The following is a 13,132-nucleotide window of genomic DNA, read 5'->3' as shown; positions in this document are numbered from 1 at the left end:
GCTAACAGTGGAAGAGGGACAGACCTTGTGGTTAGGCACGTGTCCTGGGATTGCATCACTCTGTATAACTTTTCATCAGCGAAACTATTTGAATTTGAGTAATTTTTCTTAGATTTTCTGATCTTTCACAGACTGCATCAAACCCGTTTAATCAAAGGCAAAATTGAGGACCTGCGTTCCATTAAAAAACAAGCAACCAAAATAACCAAAATCCAAACTTCATGACATTTTGCAAGATTCAGTCTGCTATCCTCATGTTCTTGATCAGATGTCAGTTTGAAAGAGTGTTGTAGGAGCTGAAAGTTGCCATGTCATCTTCAACCGAAAAGCCTTTCTCTGTTTAGCACATCTCTCCTTGGGGCAAATACTCCAGAGAAACACTGAAGCAATGTGTCATTCCTCTGAAGCTTTAGGCAAATTTGGGGTTTTTCTTGAAGAAGAAATCAAGTAATCAATTGACCACTGCCAGAAGCTTCAGTTCCTTTTAAAATGATGGATAAGAATATTGAAAATTGGAGCAGAATTCTGAAAAAAAAATAATAAATTGCATATGCTTGCTGAAATAGTTTTGCATAATGCTTTTATGCAATGATTGCAACATATTTTGCAGGAATGTGGTTAATGCCGAGAAGCCATTTTAAATATGAAGAAGCTGGGGTATAGAAGTGCTGAGAGACTGGGAAAATATTCTTGTTAAATTCCATTAACTTTGATCACACCGTAAATAACTTGACCATTCAATTAATTACAGCATAAGATAAAAATAGAACCTAAATCTTCTCATCTCTAATCCAGTACCTTATCCATCGGTCCATGATCAATGTATAATCTTATCTTCTTCCTGTGGAAGGAATGGAGTTTCTTCTTTCCTCCTTACTACTGGAATATTGGGGTTTATGTGGTCAAGCCGATTCACCTTCTCATTGCTAGAGAAAGGGGACAAAAAATTAAAAAAGACTGAACACAACACACCTCCCCCCGCCCAACCCCCCCAAAACCAACAACAAAAAAAACCCCACCCCAACCCTAAGCGCTGATTTATGGTTGAGGGGTCTCAGGTCCATGGCTCTCCACAGAACCTTCTTTGCCGACTATATAAATATAGGGAGGAAAAAAGGAGAAGAAAACAAACCCTTAATCCACTGAAATGCCACCCTCCCCTCGTCTCTTTGCCTGATTATTCCCTTTAAATCCCTTTCCCTTCTTGCTGCTGCTCCCCCTGCCAGGCAGCTGAACATAATCGTCTTGAATCAGCGCTGTTGTCTGTCTTGACAGCCCTGACCAGACCATAACCTGTGCCCGTCGTGTTTGCTAAGAGGAGCAGTCAGCGTTCTTGCTTTCAGTGCAAGCAGAACCTTAGGAGTCGTCAAAACCCATCTTTCTAGGAGCATGGTTGAGGTCACAGAGGGTCCTGACATTCGGAATGATGGTTTTAGTTGCTTAGAGTCGGTGAGAAGGTGCAAAGTTTGCATCCTATCCTGGAAGAGTGCAAGGGACGTTGTCTCTGCACATCTGCGTTTAAACCAGAGCAGATTCTTCTAAAATGTTTAGCTGTTTTCAGTACCGTAACTTCAGGGGGACTGAAGGTGATGGGAACTGTTGCTTATGGCAAGGAACAGGCACCCAGTGGGAAGAGTGCCTGATCATGCACAGCTGTGACAAATGTCGAAGGTGAGGGTGGGGGAGAAAAAAATCCCCTTTGTCTCACACAGTTTGGAGGTGGTGGAGGAAGAATGGGAGGGACTTGCCCACAGCTACACTTCTCTCCGGTCTGCTCATGAAGCAGGGCTCACTTGAGAATGTAAGAAATGCAGCAATTTTTTCATATGCTTGCTTTTCAGTGGCCATGAAATCAAAATATTGGTCAAACCCCAGGTGCTGAAGGAGAGAGAAGAAACATACATATGAAAGTGACATATGCTTCCGAGTCTTGAGCATCACAGAATCTACTTTGTCTCTTAGACTTTACTAGATCTTCTCAAGATAATATTGAGAAACAGTATCTGTACTGGGGCAAGCAGTTCAGGGTTGTTTTTTCTTTTCTTTTTTTTTTTTTTCCTTTCCTCTAATAAAACATTCTCTTTCATCTTTCCTTTGAAGGAAGGCTTTAGCCTGTGTCACCAAAGAAGTTAACCCATCCCGTACAACATGGAACTCAAGCGTGATCTATAAGATGATTTGGGTGAAAATGCATAGAATAGAAAAGAAGATTTTAAGGGAGTAGTCTGGAATTGGACTTGGGACACTTGAATGTATTTCTCTTTGCCAGATACATGGCGTATGACCTTGGGCTGGTAGTTCTGCGTGCGTGTTGGTGTCTCTCTGCCTCAGCTGTCAAACGATCATAGCAGTAGTTCTGTGCAGGGTATGTAAGTTGTCAGCTTTATGGAACAAGGACTGTCAGCTTTCAAAATGTACAGCATGGAGTAGCCTGCTTTTCCGTTGAGCCCTGTGAGTACAACCGGAGTGGATACACGGGGTGGAAGCGAGGGTGTTGGTCCGCGGTAGGAAGGGACACCTTTCTGCCCCGGTCTCAGGAGCCAAGCCTCCTACAAACAGAGCAGACATGTCTTTACAACAGTAGATCTCAAATGAGCAAGATCAATGGATTTATGTTGTAGAAACATGGTGAGAACGATAATGTGTGTTTAATTGCCGTAGACAGGAAAAAAACCTAAATATAAATATCTGTTTCTCTTTGATAGGCTGGTACCGAGGATACACACTCCGAAATAAATCTAAGAAGGTATGACCTCACTTTTCAGCAACTCTGACTTTTATTTCACACCTTGCCAGACTCCATCCAGGGCTGTAATCTGCTGTGCTTCTGCTGTATTTCTTGTCTTAATGTTGCTCAGGTCTCCCAATTGCCGTGTCCTTTTCCTTAGGGATAGAAATAAATGCCCTTGAGCTAAATGTTTCAGGACCATTAACTGGGTAGAAATGTTTCAGAACCATTAGCTGGGTACTCCTCCATCATAAACATGCGCAGTGTAGTTTGAACCGTCCATGTCTATGTTCCATACCTGCATACACTATCTTTATTTCTTCATTTGTTATGGTCTTGGACCTGTTACACATCTAGCATTAGTTATATGTAATGGTAAGATCAGAGTTTTGATTTGACTTGGAAAATATCCCAGAAATTTTGCATGCGTGGAGCCCAGCCAAATTTCTTGAGGTTTGTGAAACCAGTCTGAAAAGCGCAGGGAAATCTCGTTTCCCATAGGAATCCCGGCACCTCTCACGTGGTAACGTATTTCGCAGTTTCCATTTATCAGGCGTAAAGGGGAATGAAAAGAAAATTAAAAAAAAAGATTGCAGCACTCCTAGGTGGTTTCTCTTAAATAAAGGAAACTTAGGACTAATGAATTTCTACAAACACTGTCATCTGTTGTGAGCTTTTCTAGAGAACCACAGGTCCGGGGGAACTTGACAAATGACTCCAAGAATGTTTTGTAGCAAGGGCAGATGAGTATGACTGAAAGTTTGCAAGAGTTTATAACATTTCGTAGAGGAAGAGGAGTGTCATTACAGCAAAACAAGGAACTGACCTCTCTGAGGTGCTAATACAGTGCTCCGGCATGCAGCCTGGCGCTCCTTACTCTGATACTGGGAGTGGTGGACTGAACAGATTTCTGTTATAGGTAAATAGTAAACATCAGTCACAGTTACTGCTCTGCTGGTCATGCTCTTACCCCTTTCCTCTGTTTTCCGTTGAATGCATTTTTGTCATGTCATATCCTACGGTGCGATTTATTTATTTTGTTTCTGTATTTATTTTTAGGGCATTTTCCCAGAAACATATATCCATTTAAAAGAGGCAATCGTGAAGGACCGAGGGTAGGTCTGCGCTTCTTGAGATGTTCTTTTGGTAGCCAAAGCAATGGATTGCTGTTTCATTTAGAAGCAAGCAAACAACAACAACAAAAAACCAGTTTAAGTAGCGGCGGTTGTAATGAATGCTACTGGTCTGTGCGTGCGGCAGGGCATACCTATACTGGACTTCTAGAGCTGTGTAATTTCTTTTTTTCAGAGTATTGTACATACCAAACCGGTTGTAGGCATAGGTGCAGGAGAATACTATTAGGAAAAATAAGAAAGCTCTGCTAGACAAGTTAGTAGTGAGGCAGGTCAGTCAAGCTACATTTAGCTCCTCTGGGGACTCCTGCAAGTCATAACAAACTGCTGCTCGCAGCCAAGTAGCCAGCAGGAGCGTGGATTCCTTCCTGTCTTGGAAAACATTTAAGGAAATGACTCCTCATTTGATTCTTAGAGCTGATTCTGTGGTCATTATAGTGAGAAGAAAACAGCAGTTGCAAAGGAAGAGACTTTAGAAAATACTTTTTTTTTTTTTTTATATAACTGTGGCCAAGTTACCACTGCAAGTTGTGTTTCTTCCAAGTTTAATTTCTGTCTGTTCAGCATGTTTCTGGAAGGGAGCTGTTGAGAACAACATGACAGCAAGAAACTTGAAACGTGTTTGCATTAAAAATGGATAATGAATGTGCATGTATGTCTTGGAGAACCAACTGAACAACTTGAGAGTCTTGGCATTGTGTATGAGTGTATTGTGTGAATATCAAGCCCTCTGACATTTCCATTTACATATTTATCAGAAAAGGATGTTTTACTAATAAGTTTTAGTATCTTTTTTTCTATTTTCTCTTTTTTTTGGTGTCTAGACAACATGAAACAGTGATTCCAAGTGAATTGCCCCTTGGACAAGAACTCACTTCTACCCTGAGGGAGTGGGCAGTTATCTGGCACAAGTTATATGTGGTAAGTTTTCTTCAGTGGTTGGTACTTTATTACATGACCTCAGATGAGGTAAGATTGGGCTTTTTGCAGGACACTTTAAGACTTTGAATAGAATTGTAAAAGTACCGTTATTGTAAAGTTGGTCTTAAGAGAGGCTAAAGATGTTCTGCCGTCCCCCGAGCAGGATGTGTGACCACAGGCAGAACTGCGGTTTAGTCCACGCTACAGCGTTTGCTGGGCTTGAATGACCGCGTGATGACACAGCACTGATGAAGCGCAAATCACACTCAGCATCATGTCAGCTGCTTGGGGCGGTGCGTGTGAGTCACTAGTTCACTAGTGAATGAAGGGTTCCTCTTTGCCTGTCGTGCGGCTGTGTTGTATGAGGGCCAGATTTGTGCAAGGAACCAGAGTGGTGTTTTAACAGAACCTGTAGCAAGGGCGAACGCTGTTTTTCCAGAAGTGCTGTAGGTACTTAATGGTTGATCCTCCCCACAGAGTGCCTACAGCTCAAATAAGCGAGGCGGGCACAGGGCGGCGAGAGAATTAGGGCCATGTATGGTGGGGGACGATCTGACTTGAGCTATTTAGTTCTTGCTAGGGTAGGGGGGAGACTGCTACGTCTGTTAGTAGCCTGACCGTGTGACAGTCACCCCAGAAAAGTCGGAAGCCAAGGTAATGTGGATTTGGTGGTTTTGCTGAGGTGGGTGCAACTGAAAGAAATACAACTGGAGTTCACAACCAATTGTCTTTGTTTGAAGGTGATTATTAAGGTGCATTAAAGTGAGTCAAACTTGATTTTTCTTCGGTTAGTAGGGAGTTCAGCCTGCATGGTGTGTGCTCTGAGACTTTACTTAAGGTGACAGAATAGTTTTAAATCAGCTCTAACCGTTCAGTTTTCCCAGAGCAAACTTTCATATTGAAAATTTCACCAGGCCACAAGTACGTTTTGTTTGCGCGCCACAAAACCACAAGAATTTGTTCCACCCTCTTAATTTAATGAGAAGCTGTATATGACGGTATTACTGTGTGAAAAGAGTTTTGTTCCTGGCTTTTTTTTTTTTTTTTTTTTTTTTAGAATAACTTTGGGATCCTAGCCTCAGAATCTATTTTCTTTAAGAGCAGAAATCTTTCATGTTCTTATGCTTAACCAATAAAGTCTTAAAATAGTCGTGGAAAATGTTGTGGTTTGAAATGGATTTGAGTTTATTTTATTTTCCCCTGCAGTATGTATAAAAAGAAGAAGAAAAAAAAAAAAGAAAGCTAAAGGAGGAAGGACGTATTAGAGGAGAGAAAGGGAACATGGGGCATTTCTTTCTTTGGCAGCATTTCACTTCTTTAATTTCTGTGTTTTTCAGCAAGCATTTCACCAATGGGTATATCTCCACTGCAAAATAAATATCAAAATGGGTGAGAGTTTTTAACTTCATTTAGTTAATAGGAGTTAGCTAGTGTAAACAGCTATAGAGATTTTAGCTAACTGTCAAATTGGGATCTGCTTTGTATTTGCCTGAAAACAAACCCAAGTTGTCCTCTCATTCTGATTATTTTTACACAAATCAAGAATGCACTTTTTCCCATGTTTACAAAATATGTCTCTGATGTCTTCCCTATAGGAACTAAAAGACTCATCTAGCCTCCATCAGCCCCTTTGCATTTCCCCAAATCAAAAGGAAGATGGCTGTTTATAACTCCATTCAGATTTATGTTCTCGGGGACAAATTACAAGTAGTTTTTATCATTCATACTCTTTGCAGAGACCAGAATGGGGAAATAATTGGAACGAGTGTCTCTTTCTGCTGTGTGGGAGCAGCTGGGGTTCGTAGTTAAACGTTAACAGGTTTGATACGGAGAAGTGACACTAGTCAGCTGCTGCCTGAATGTACCAGCAGCGCGCCACTGGCCGGTTCCCACAAGCTGTTGGGTGAGACGTAGTCAAAAACCTCTTGACAGTCATTTTGGAGCTGCATAATCATAAAAGTTGTCCCAGTAGATTAAAGCTTAATGTCCTTTAATGTGTGGCACTTCCCTCTGAAAACGAGCTGCACTTGGCACTCAGTGCAAGTCAGAGTCATCCCAGTAACTGGCTCATGATGTGGTGGTAAAAAGAGGATGAGGCCTGGGTTCCCTTTTGAATGGGATAAACAGTTTAGCTGATACTTTTTAAAGAGTTAATTACTTATCTAAGCATGTATTGCTACAAATATGGTAGGTTACCACATAACTATCCTTGTTTTAATTAAAGCATCAGCCTTTGAGCCTGGAACTATAGGAAAGGTGTATGGGTATGTTAGGGTGGAACCAGTAAATAGCATGGGAAATATTTTCATTAATTAAAGATGGTAACAGTAGAAATGGCAGGAGGCAGCTCTTTACAAAGCAGGTTTTGATATCCTGTTCAGTCAGTGCTGTGTAATTACAGATGCTACATTCGTAGCAAAAGATCAACATGGTGTGACTGCAGCAAACATGAGCAGGTAGCTGGGGAGGTTGGGGAGAGTGCCTGGGAATCCAATTATGTGACCTTTTAATTGCATTTTTGGACCACCTCTGGCATGGTAGGTTCTGAGCAGCTACTGCTGGGCTAGTGCTTAAAAGCCTGGGATGGGTCAAGACTGCATTGCATGGAGTTCTGTACAAATGTAAACACAAACGAGTGCGTGGAAGAGCATATAATCTTTAGCTTTATTTGCTGATAGGCACCAGCCGGAGAGATTGTTGTGTTTCCACAGAGCTACTTTGGTTTCCGTGGAACTCCTGTCTGGAGATCACACATGGGCATGGCAATCCATGTGTGTTACCAGGGGGTAGAATATGAACCTTGAAATATAATATGCATGCTGGCAGGGAAGCAGTGTACCCCAGCTACCGCTGCATTTTGTTTCTATTCCTTCTTTTAATGTAACGGATTTTGAACGTGTGACGGGACGGGATAAGAGAGCAGGCAGCCGTGAGACCGGGTCGGTGCATTCAATGTGCTCAGTGTGCTGGCTTTGCAACCTAGTTGCTAACACGGTAAGCAGCGGTGAGGACAGGGATTCCAATTAATTATGTTCGTGTTGTTGGTGTTGTATTCTGGTGACGAGGCCTGTTTGACACATAACAACGAAGCTGAACAGTTCTTTGGGCTGTTGAAAGCTGTAGGAGGAACAGACGTAAGAAAACGCCTCGGCGGGCCTCAGTGCTGGTCATCTGTCATTATTATTTTTGTTAAGTTGCCATTAAGTTGCCATTCCTGTCTCAATCTTCTAGAACACAGTTGCGGTCATTTAACATCATCTCTCTGTCTTGTATAGAAAAAGCATCCATCATAGCTGTTTTGAAGTGGTGGAAAACACCAGAAATCTATTTTTTGTCTGTGATGTTTCTCTGAAATAATGCCCTAAGGAAAAGGTGAAGAGCCTGCATCTTGAGACACTTAAACCTTGGCAGTACAAAGTACTGGAGAATTTGTTCCACAGGTCTAATCTTGCAGAGTCATGTAGTGCCAGTTATTCAGATATTTTTAGTTAAATGCAACTTGTGTGATAGATACAATTGAGTACATCTCAGAAGGCTTACCGAGCTCACTGTTTCCAGGCTATCACTAGGTTCAAATTGTCCCTTTTTTCCTGTAGGATAACAAGACAACACAGTTTCGGCATGTCCAACAAATGACTTACAGCTTGATAGAGTGGCGGTCACAGATCCTGTCTGGGACCCTTCCCAAAGACGAGCTAGCCGAGCTCAAGAAGAAAGTCACTGCTAAGATTGACTATGGCAACAGGTAAGCTCCAAAATATGTCTTGAGGTCCAGGGAGAATCCTAAATCCCAGTAAAGGCTCTGGATGGCTATGGGTGCAAAATGGTGTAAATGGCCGTGCAAAAGGGGAAGACTGAATCAGGCTTACGTTTTTCCTTGGAAAAGGGATAATTACAGCTTCCAGTCCACATCACAATGTGACTAGCCTGGCAGGTGGGCATGTAGCAGTTGGTTCTTCATATGCCAGCAATCTCTTTGACTTGGCAGGAAACCTTACCTGTCTTAATTCTGCATAAATGCTGACACACGATGGCATTTCCCATGGAGCACAATTTGTGCCTGGCTAGCTGGAGCCAGGATTTGGATGCCGGTGACGAAAATAAACTGCTTGATCAGCGACTGAGTAATACAATTCTATGGGCCACCAAAGCTCCACCTTTCATTGGTTTATACAGAACAGGGATAGTCTCCAGAACTCATTTATCTGCCTGTCAGACTTTATTCAGGTCAGGTAAGTCAATTAAGAAGAAAGCTTAAGGCAAAGAATAATAATCAGCCGTAATCTGTGAGTTTGATAGATATACATACCATTTTGTAAAAAACAACCTTTAAGCAAGAACAAAGGAGATGTCATCTTAGAATTAAGTTACCTGACTAATTGTTTTTCCTTTCAGCAGGAAAACTGGGGGGATGGTATTTCAGGGCAGGAAAACCAGCAATGTGATTATTACAAGAAGTGGAGTTGGTGTGCATTGGCTGCCTTGTGCAGTCCACAGTTTGATCTGTGTTTGTGCTCCTTTGGTCACTTTGCCTCTTACGTATTGTGTCGTTTCTTTTCTCTTCCGACTTGCATGCTGTTCAGGATCCTAGGTTTGGACCTGGTTGTACGAGATGACAATGGGAATATCTTGGACCCAGATGAAACCAGTACAATCTCTCTCTTCAAGTCCCATGAAACTGCATCCAAAAGGATTGATGAAAGGATCCAGGAAGAGAAGGTACCTCTTGTTGGCTTTGTCCTCTTCAAGTAACTAGTACCCACTGTGTTTTTACATTCCTCTTAAGGATATTTTGCTGCTTTGGCAGGAGAACTAAGTTCTTCTGTGTTTGTTTTTAATGGAAGTACTTTCCTTTTTTGCAGTCCCTGCAACAGAATTTGGACCTCCGAGGGCAGCCAGTATTCAACACAACACATACATATAGCCTGTATGTAAACTTCAAGAATTTTGTCTGCAATATTGGAGAAGATGCAGAACTGTTAATGAGCCTCTATGATCCTGATCTCTCCAAATTCATCAGGTAGAGGGGTTTTTGTAGGTACATAAGCAACTTAGTCATCACGGTGGTCATTCTTCAGAAGCCAATAGAAGTTAGGAAGATGGAGCAGATCAGTTTTTCAGTGCTGTTGGTTGCTATCTCAGTGGTGATTCGGAAGGGGGCCACTGAATTTCAGATTAGATAGGAAGTCAAGGTTCTGAGACCATGTACTCACCTTCTTAAAGGTGAAGAATTTCTGTGATGTTAGTCAAAATCCCAGATTGTCTTTTTATGTTCTTAATTTTCCCTACTGTTGTCACTAGACTTGATGCATTTGATTAATTGCTTCCTGTTAAAAAATGTATATGCATGACGTTTGCTGTCAAGTCAGCGCAAGTTCACATCTAAGAGTTGGACGTCTTGTACCAGGAGGGGAAGATATGAAGAACTTTATCAAGGAAGTATGTATGTGTCAGGCACACTCTGTCTCCATCGTCGAAGTTATCAGGTGTGGACATCAGTTATACAGGGAAGTAACTGAGAGTACTCATTCACATCATGCCTGCCTTCTGCCTTTACTGAAATGAGTCACTTTAGAATCACTTTGGGATAGAAAATTTTGGCAGAATTCTTCAAATATTCCTAAAAGATCAAAATGCCTTTGAGCTGTTGCCAGGTAATGGGAATGTCAGGCATTGGTGTGTTTGTTTATTTATTTATTTATTTATTTGCAGTGAAAATTACCTGGTTCGTTGGGGCAGTAATGGGATGCCTAAAGAAATTGAGAAACTAAATAACCTCCAAGCAGTGTTTACCGTAAGTTACTGTATTTACATCCTGGAAATTTCGTCCCCATGCTGCAGACCTCTGAGTTCTGGGTTCTCTCCCATCTCCCCATGCAGCAGGGAGAGGTCACACGTGGCCTTTTGAAGTGTTTTTGTGGACACTTAAGATAATGTAGGCAGCCTCAGAGGAGTGCTGCTGAAAAGGTTGGGGCTTTTTGTGTGTCACTCCAAAGCAGCAGTAAAGGTGTATTATTTTGCAGTAGTACTGTCAGTGAGTGTTGCTCACTTGTGCATTTCTGAAAATCCGATTAAGCGCTTCTCTGTTGGAGCCTAACTGTACTGAAAATCTGGGCTGGAGATAATTCTTGTTTGGTTTTCAGTTCGTTGCTTTGCTGATCCTTTTCTGTGTTGGAGTTTATTTGCAACAAGATGTTAATGGAAAATTTGCAAATGAATGAAATAATTTTCGACAAGTAGCAAAGGTGGTGCAAACTGCCAAGTCATCAGGATGTAGTACTTTGGCAATTAACATCATTTACTCTTCTTCCAGTATTGTTGCTGGGGTGTGTTATCAAAGAGTAATGGGATATTTAGAAATTGATGGTGTTTTTGTAGTCTGGGGCTCAAAGGGAACAGGTTTTACTTTTTTTTTTTTTAAACTATAGATTTCATTTTATACATGTGTACAATTTAACTGTCTCTGTTGTCTTCTTTTCTATTTATAAATCAGATTGATATAACTTTATTTTAAATAATTTGTAGGATTTAAGCAGTTCTGACTTGATCAGACCAAAAATCAGCTTGGTATGTCAGATTGTGAGAGTGGGGCATATGGAGCTGAAAGATGGGAAGAAACATACCTGTGGACTCCGGAGGCCCTTTGGTGTGGCAGGTATGACAAATTTAAGGCAGAAAATGGCACAGCCTGGTGGCTGGGACAGTGGAGTAGGAATTGGGAAATACAAGCTGTGTGTCAGCAAAACCTACTAACCTCTTAGCATCAGCATCTCTGGCTTCAAAATGGAGATGTTGATGCTGAGCTGTATATAGTGCCCTTCGAGACCTTTTAGTGCAAGTTGTATATGAAGATGAAATACTGGTACAGTTCACTTATTGTTTTGTCCCGCCCCTAAAAAGATAACATGCTGCCATCAGTGCAGTAGACTTTTCAGATCTTAATCAAAGAGGGATTTGCTTCTTGGAGCTAATGGGATAAAGCTGGAGTTGGTGAATGAGACATGCCATTCCTGTTCAGTTTCTGTGATCCCTTATTAAAGAGACTTGCTTGAAATTTGTGGTGGAAAACAATTTCAAAATACATCAGCCTTGGAACTCTGAGTGTAATTTCTTTGCCTTGAAATGCCTGAGTCTCACCTGGGCTTTATCAGTGAGTATATTCACATTCACCACCATAGGCTGACTTTCACACATCAGTGAAAAGGTGCTTTTTAAAAAGTTGAGTGGTGCTCACTGTTGCTGTCATGAGTGGCATTGGCCCAAAATAAGCAATTGTTTCCATTCTGGTAGGGGAGAGCTCTCTCTGTAGTCTTTAGCAGCTTGGCAAAACCGTGTGATGAACTTGTGTCATTGCAGTGATGGACATAACTGATATCATACATGGAAAGGTGGACGATGAGGAAAAGCAACATTTTATTCCATTTCAGCAGTAAGTACTGGACCTCAGAGTGCTGGACCTCATCACATATCTGGCTTATTTAAAGCAGTTGTCCTTCTCCAAAGGACAAATTTGTATGGGAGCCTGGCAGTGTACCAAGGTCTCTACAAATAGATTAGCTTATGGCAGCAGTCAGCTCTTTGAAGGAAAAGATTTTTGTCAGCCCTCTGAAGCCTTTGTTCCCCTGCTTTTACATGTCTGTATGATAGGCTAAATTGCCTGGGGAATTTTGGCAATGCAGCTGAAATTGCTAGGTGCCCGTATCATCTGAGGTGAGAGAGACCAGCACAGTGCAAAATAATGTCACGGGGTCTGGGGGATGTGACTTTCAGAACTATTAGGGGCTTGAAGAGGCAAAATTGTGAGGAAGTCCTGAGCACAGCGAACACGAGTCCTTGTCGCAGTTGTGCGGTACCCTCTGTACTGTCGGCCCCTTAACTTTCCAGGCTGTCTTGTAAGGGTGAGCCAGAGGACAATAGGAAAGGGATTTCTCCTTCTTCCTAGGAAAGAAATTCAAATCCCAGTGTGTTTTGCGTTTCTGTATTGGTAGTTAGACTGGTGTGTTCTGCCTGCACTCTGGTTGCTCACTGTCTTGGCATATTACAGTAACTAAAATGAAGCTTCTCCGGGTAGATTCAGCCATGTGGTTACAGTCCTAAATATTGCGATCCATTTGGTGTAGCCGTATGTTATTACAAGGTATTTTCAGGGGAGATTGTGTGGGGTTTTGTGGTTTTGGTTGTTGGTTGGTTTTTTTTTTCCCTGCCCTGTCAAGCTAGGTCTGTCTTCTCCTTTGCAGAATAATGTTAGTCTTTTACCTTGAATTTTTTTTTCCCCATTTTTCTCCTGTTCTAATGAGGCTGACTTCAGATCCAAATCTGGATGCCTCCTTAAGGATGGGGAGCCTGCAGA

The 13,132-nt window shown here is 41.8% G+C and overlaps 1 protein-coding gene across 1 annotated transcript in view; it reads left to right on the top strand.

Annotated features, from left to right (window-relative positions):
- DOCK5 (dedicator of cytokinesis 5) overlaps nucleotides 1-13,132 on the top strand; it is an 86,164-nt gene that overhangs the window by 21,944 nt on the left and 51,088 nt on the right. Inside the window, exons 3-11 of the mRNA XM_040618037.1 lie at nucleotides 2,706-2,746; nucleotides 3,788-3,843; nucleotides 4,686-4,782; nucleotides 8,379-8,527; nucleotides 9,366-9,501; nucleotides 9,645-9,802; nucleotides 10,495-10,576; nucleotides 11,308-11,437; nucleotides 12,139-12,211. Coding sequence (XP_040473971.1) covers nucleotides 2,706-2,746; nucleotides 3,788-3,843; nucleotides 4,686-4,782; nucleotides 8,379-8,527; nucleotides 9,366-9,501; nucleotides 9,645-9,802; nucleotides 10,495-10,576; nucleotides 11,308-11,437; nucleotides 12,139-12,211 — 922 coding nt within the window. The remainder of the gene's footprint in view (nucleotides 1-2,705; nucleotides 2,747-3,787; nucleotides 3,844-4,685; nucleotides 4,783-8,378; nucleotides 8,528-9,365; nucleotides 9,502-9,644; nucleotides 9,803-10,494; nucleotides 10,577-11,307; nucleotides 11,438-12,138; nucleotides 12,212-13,132) is intronic.

The sequence above is a fragment of the Falco naumanni genome, chromosome 19 (genome assembly GCF_017639655.2).
Source record: "Falco naumanni isolate bFalNau1 chromosome 19, bFalNau1.pat, whole genome shotgun sequence".
In the NCBI taxonomy this organism is placed as follows: domain Eukaryota; kingdom Metazoa; phylum Chordata; class Aves; order Falconiformes; family Falconidae; genus Falco; species Falco naumanni.
Note: the sequence above shows the minus strand (reverse complement) of the source record. Positions and strands in the feature narration are given on the sequence as shown.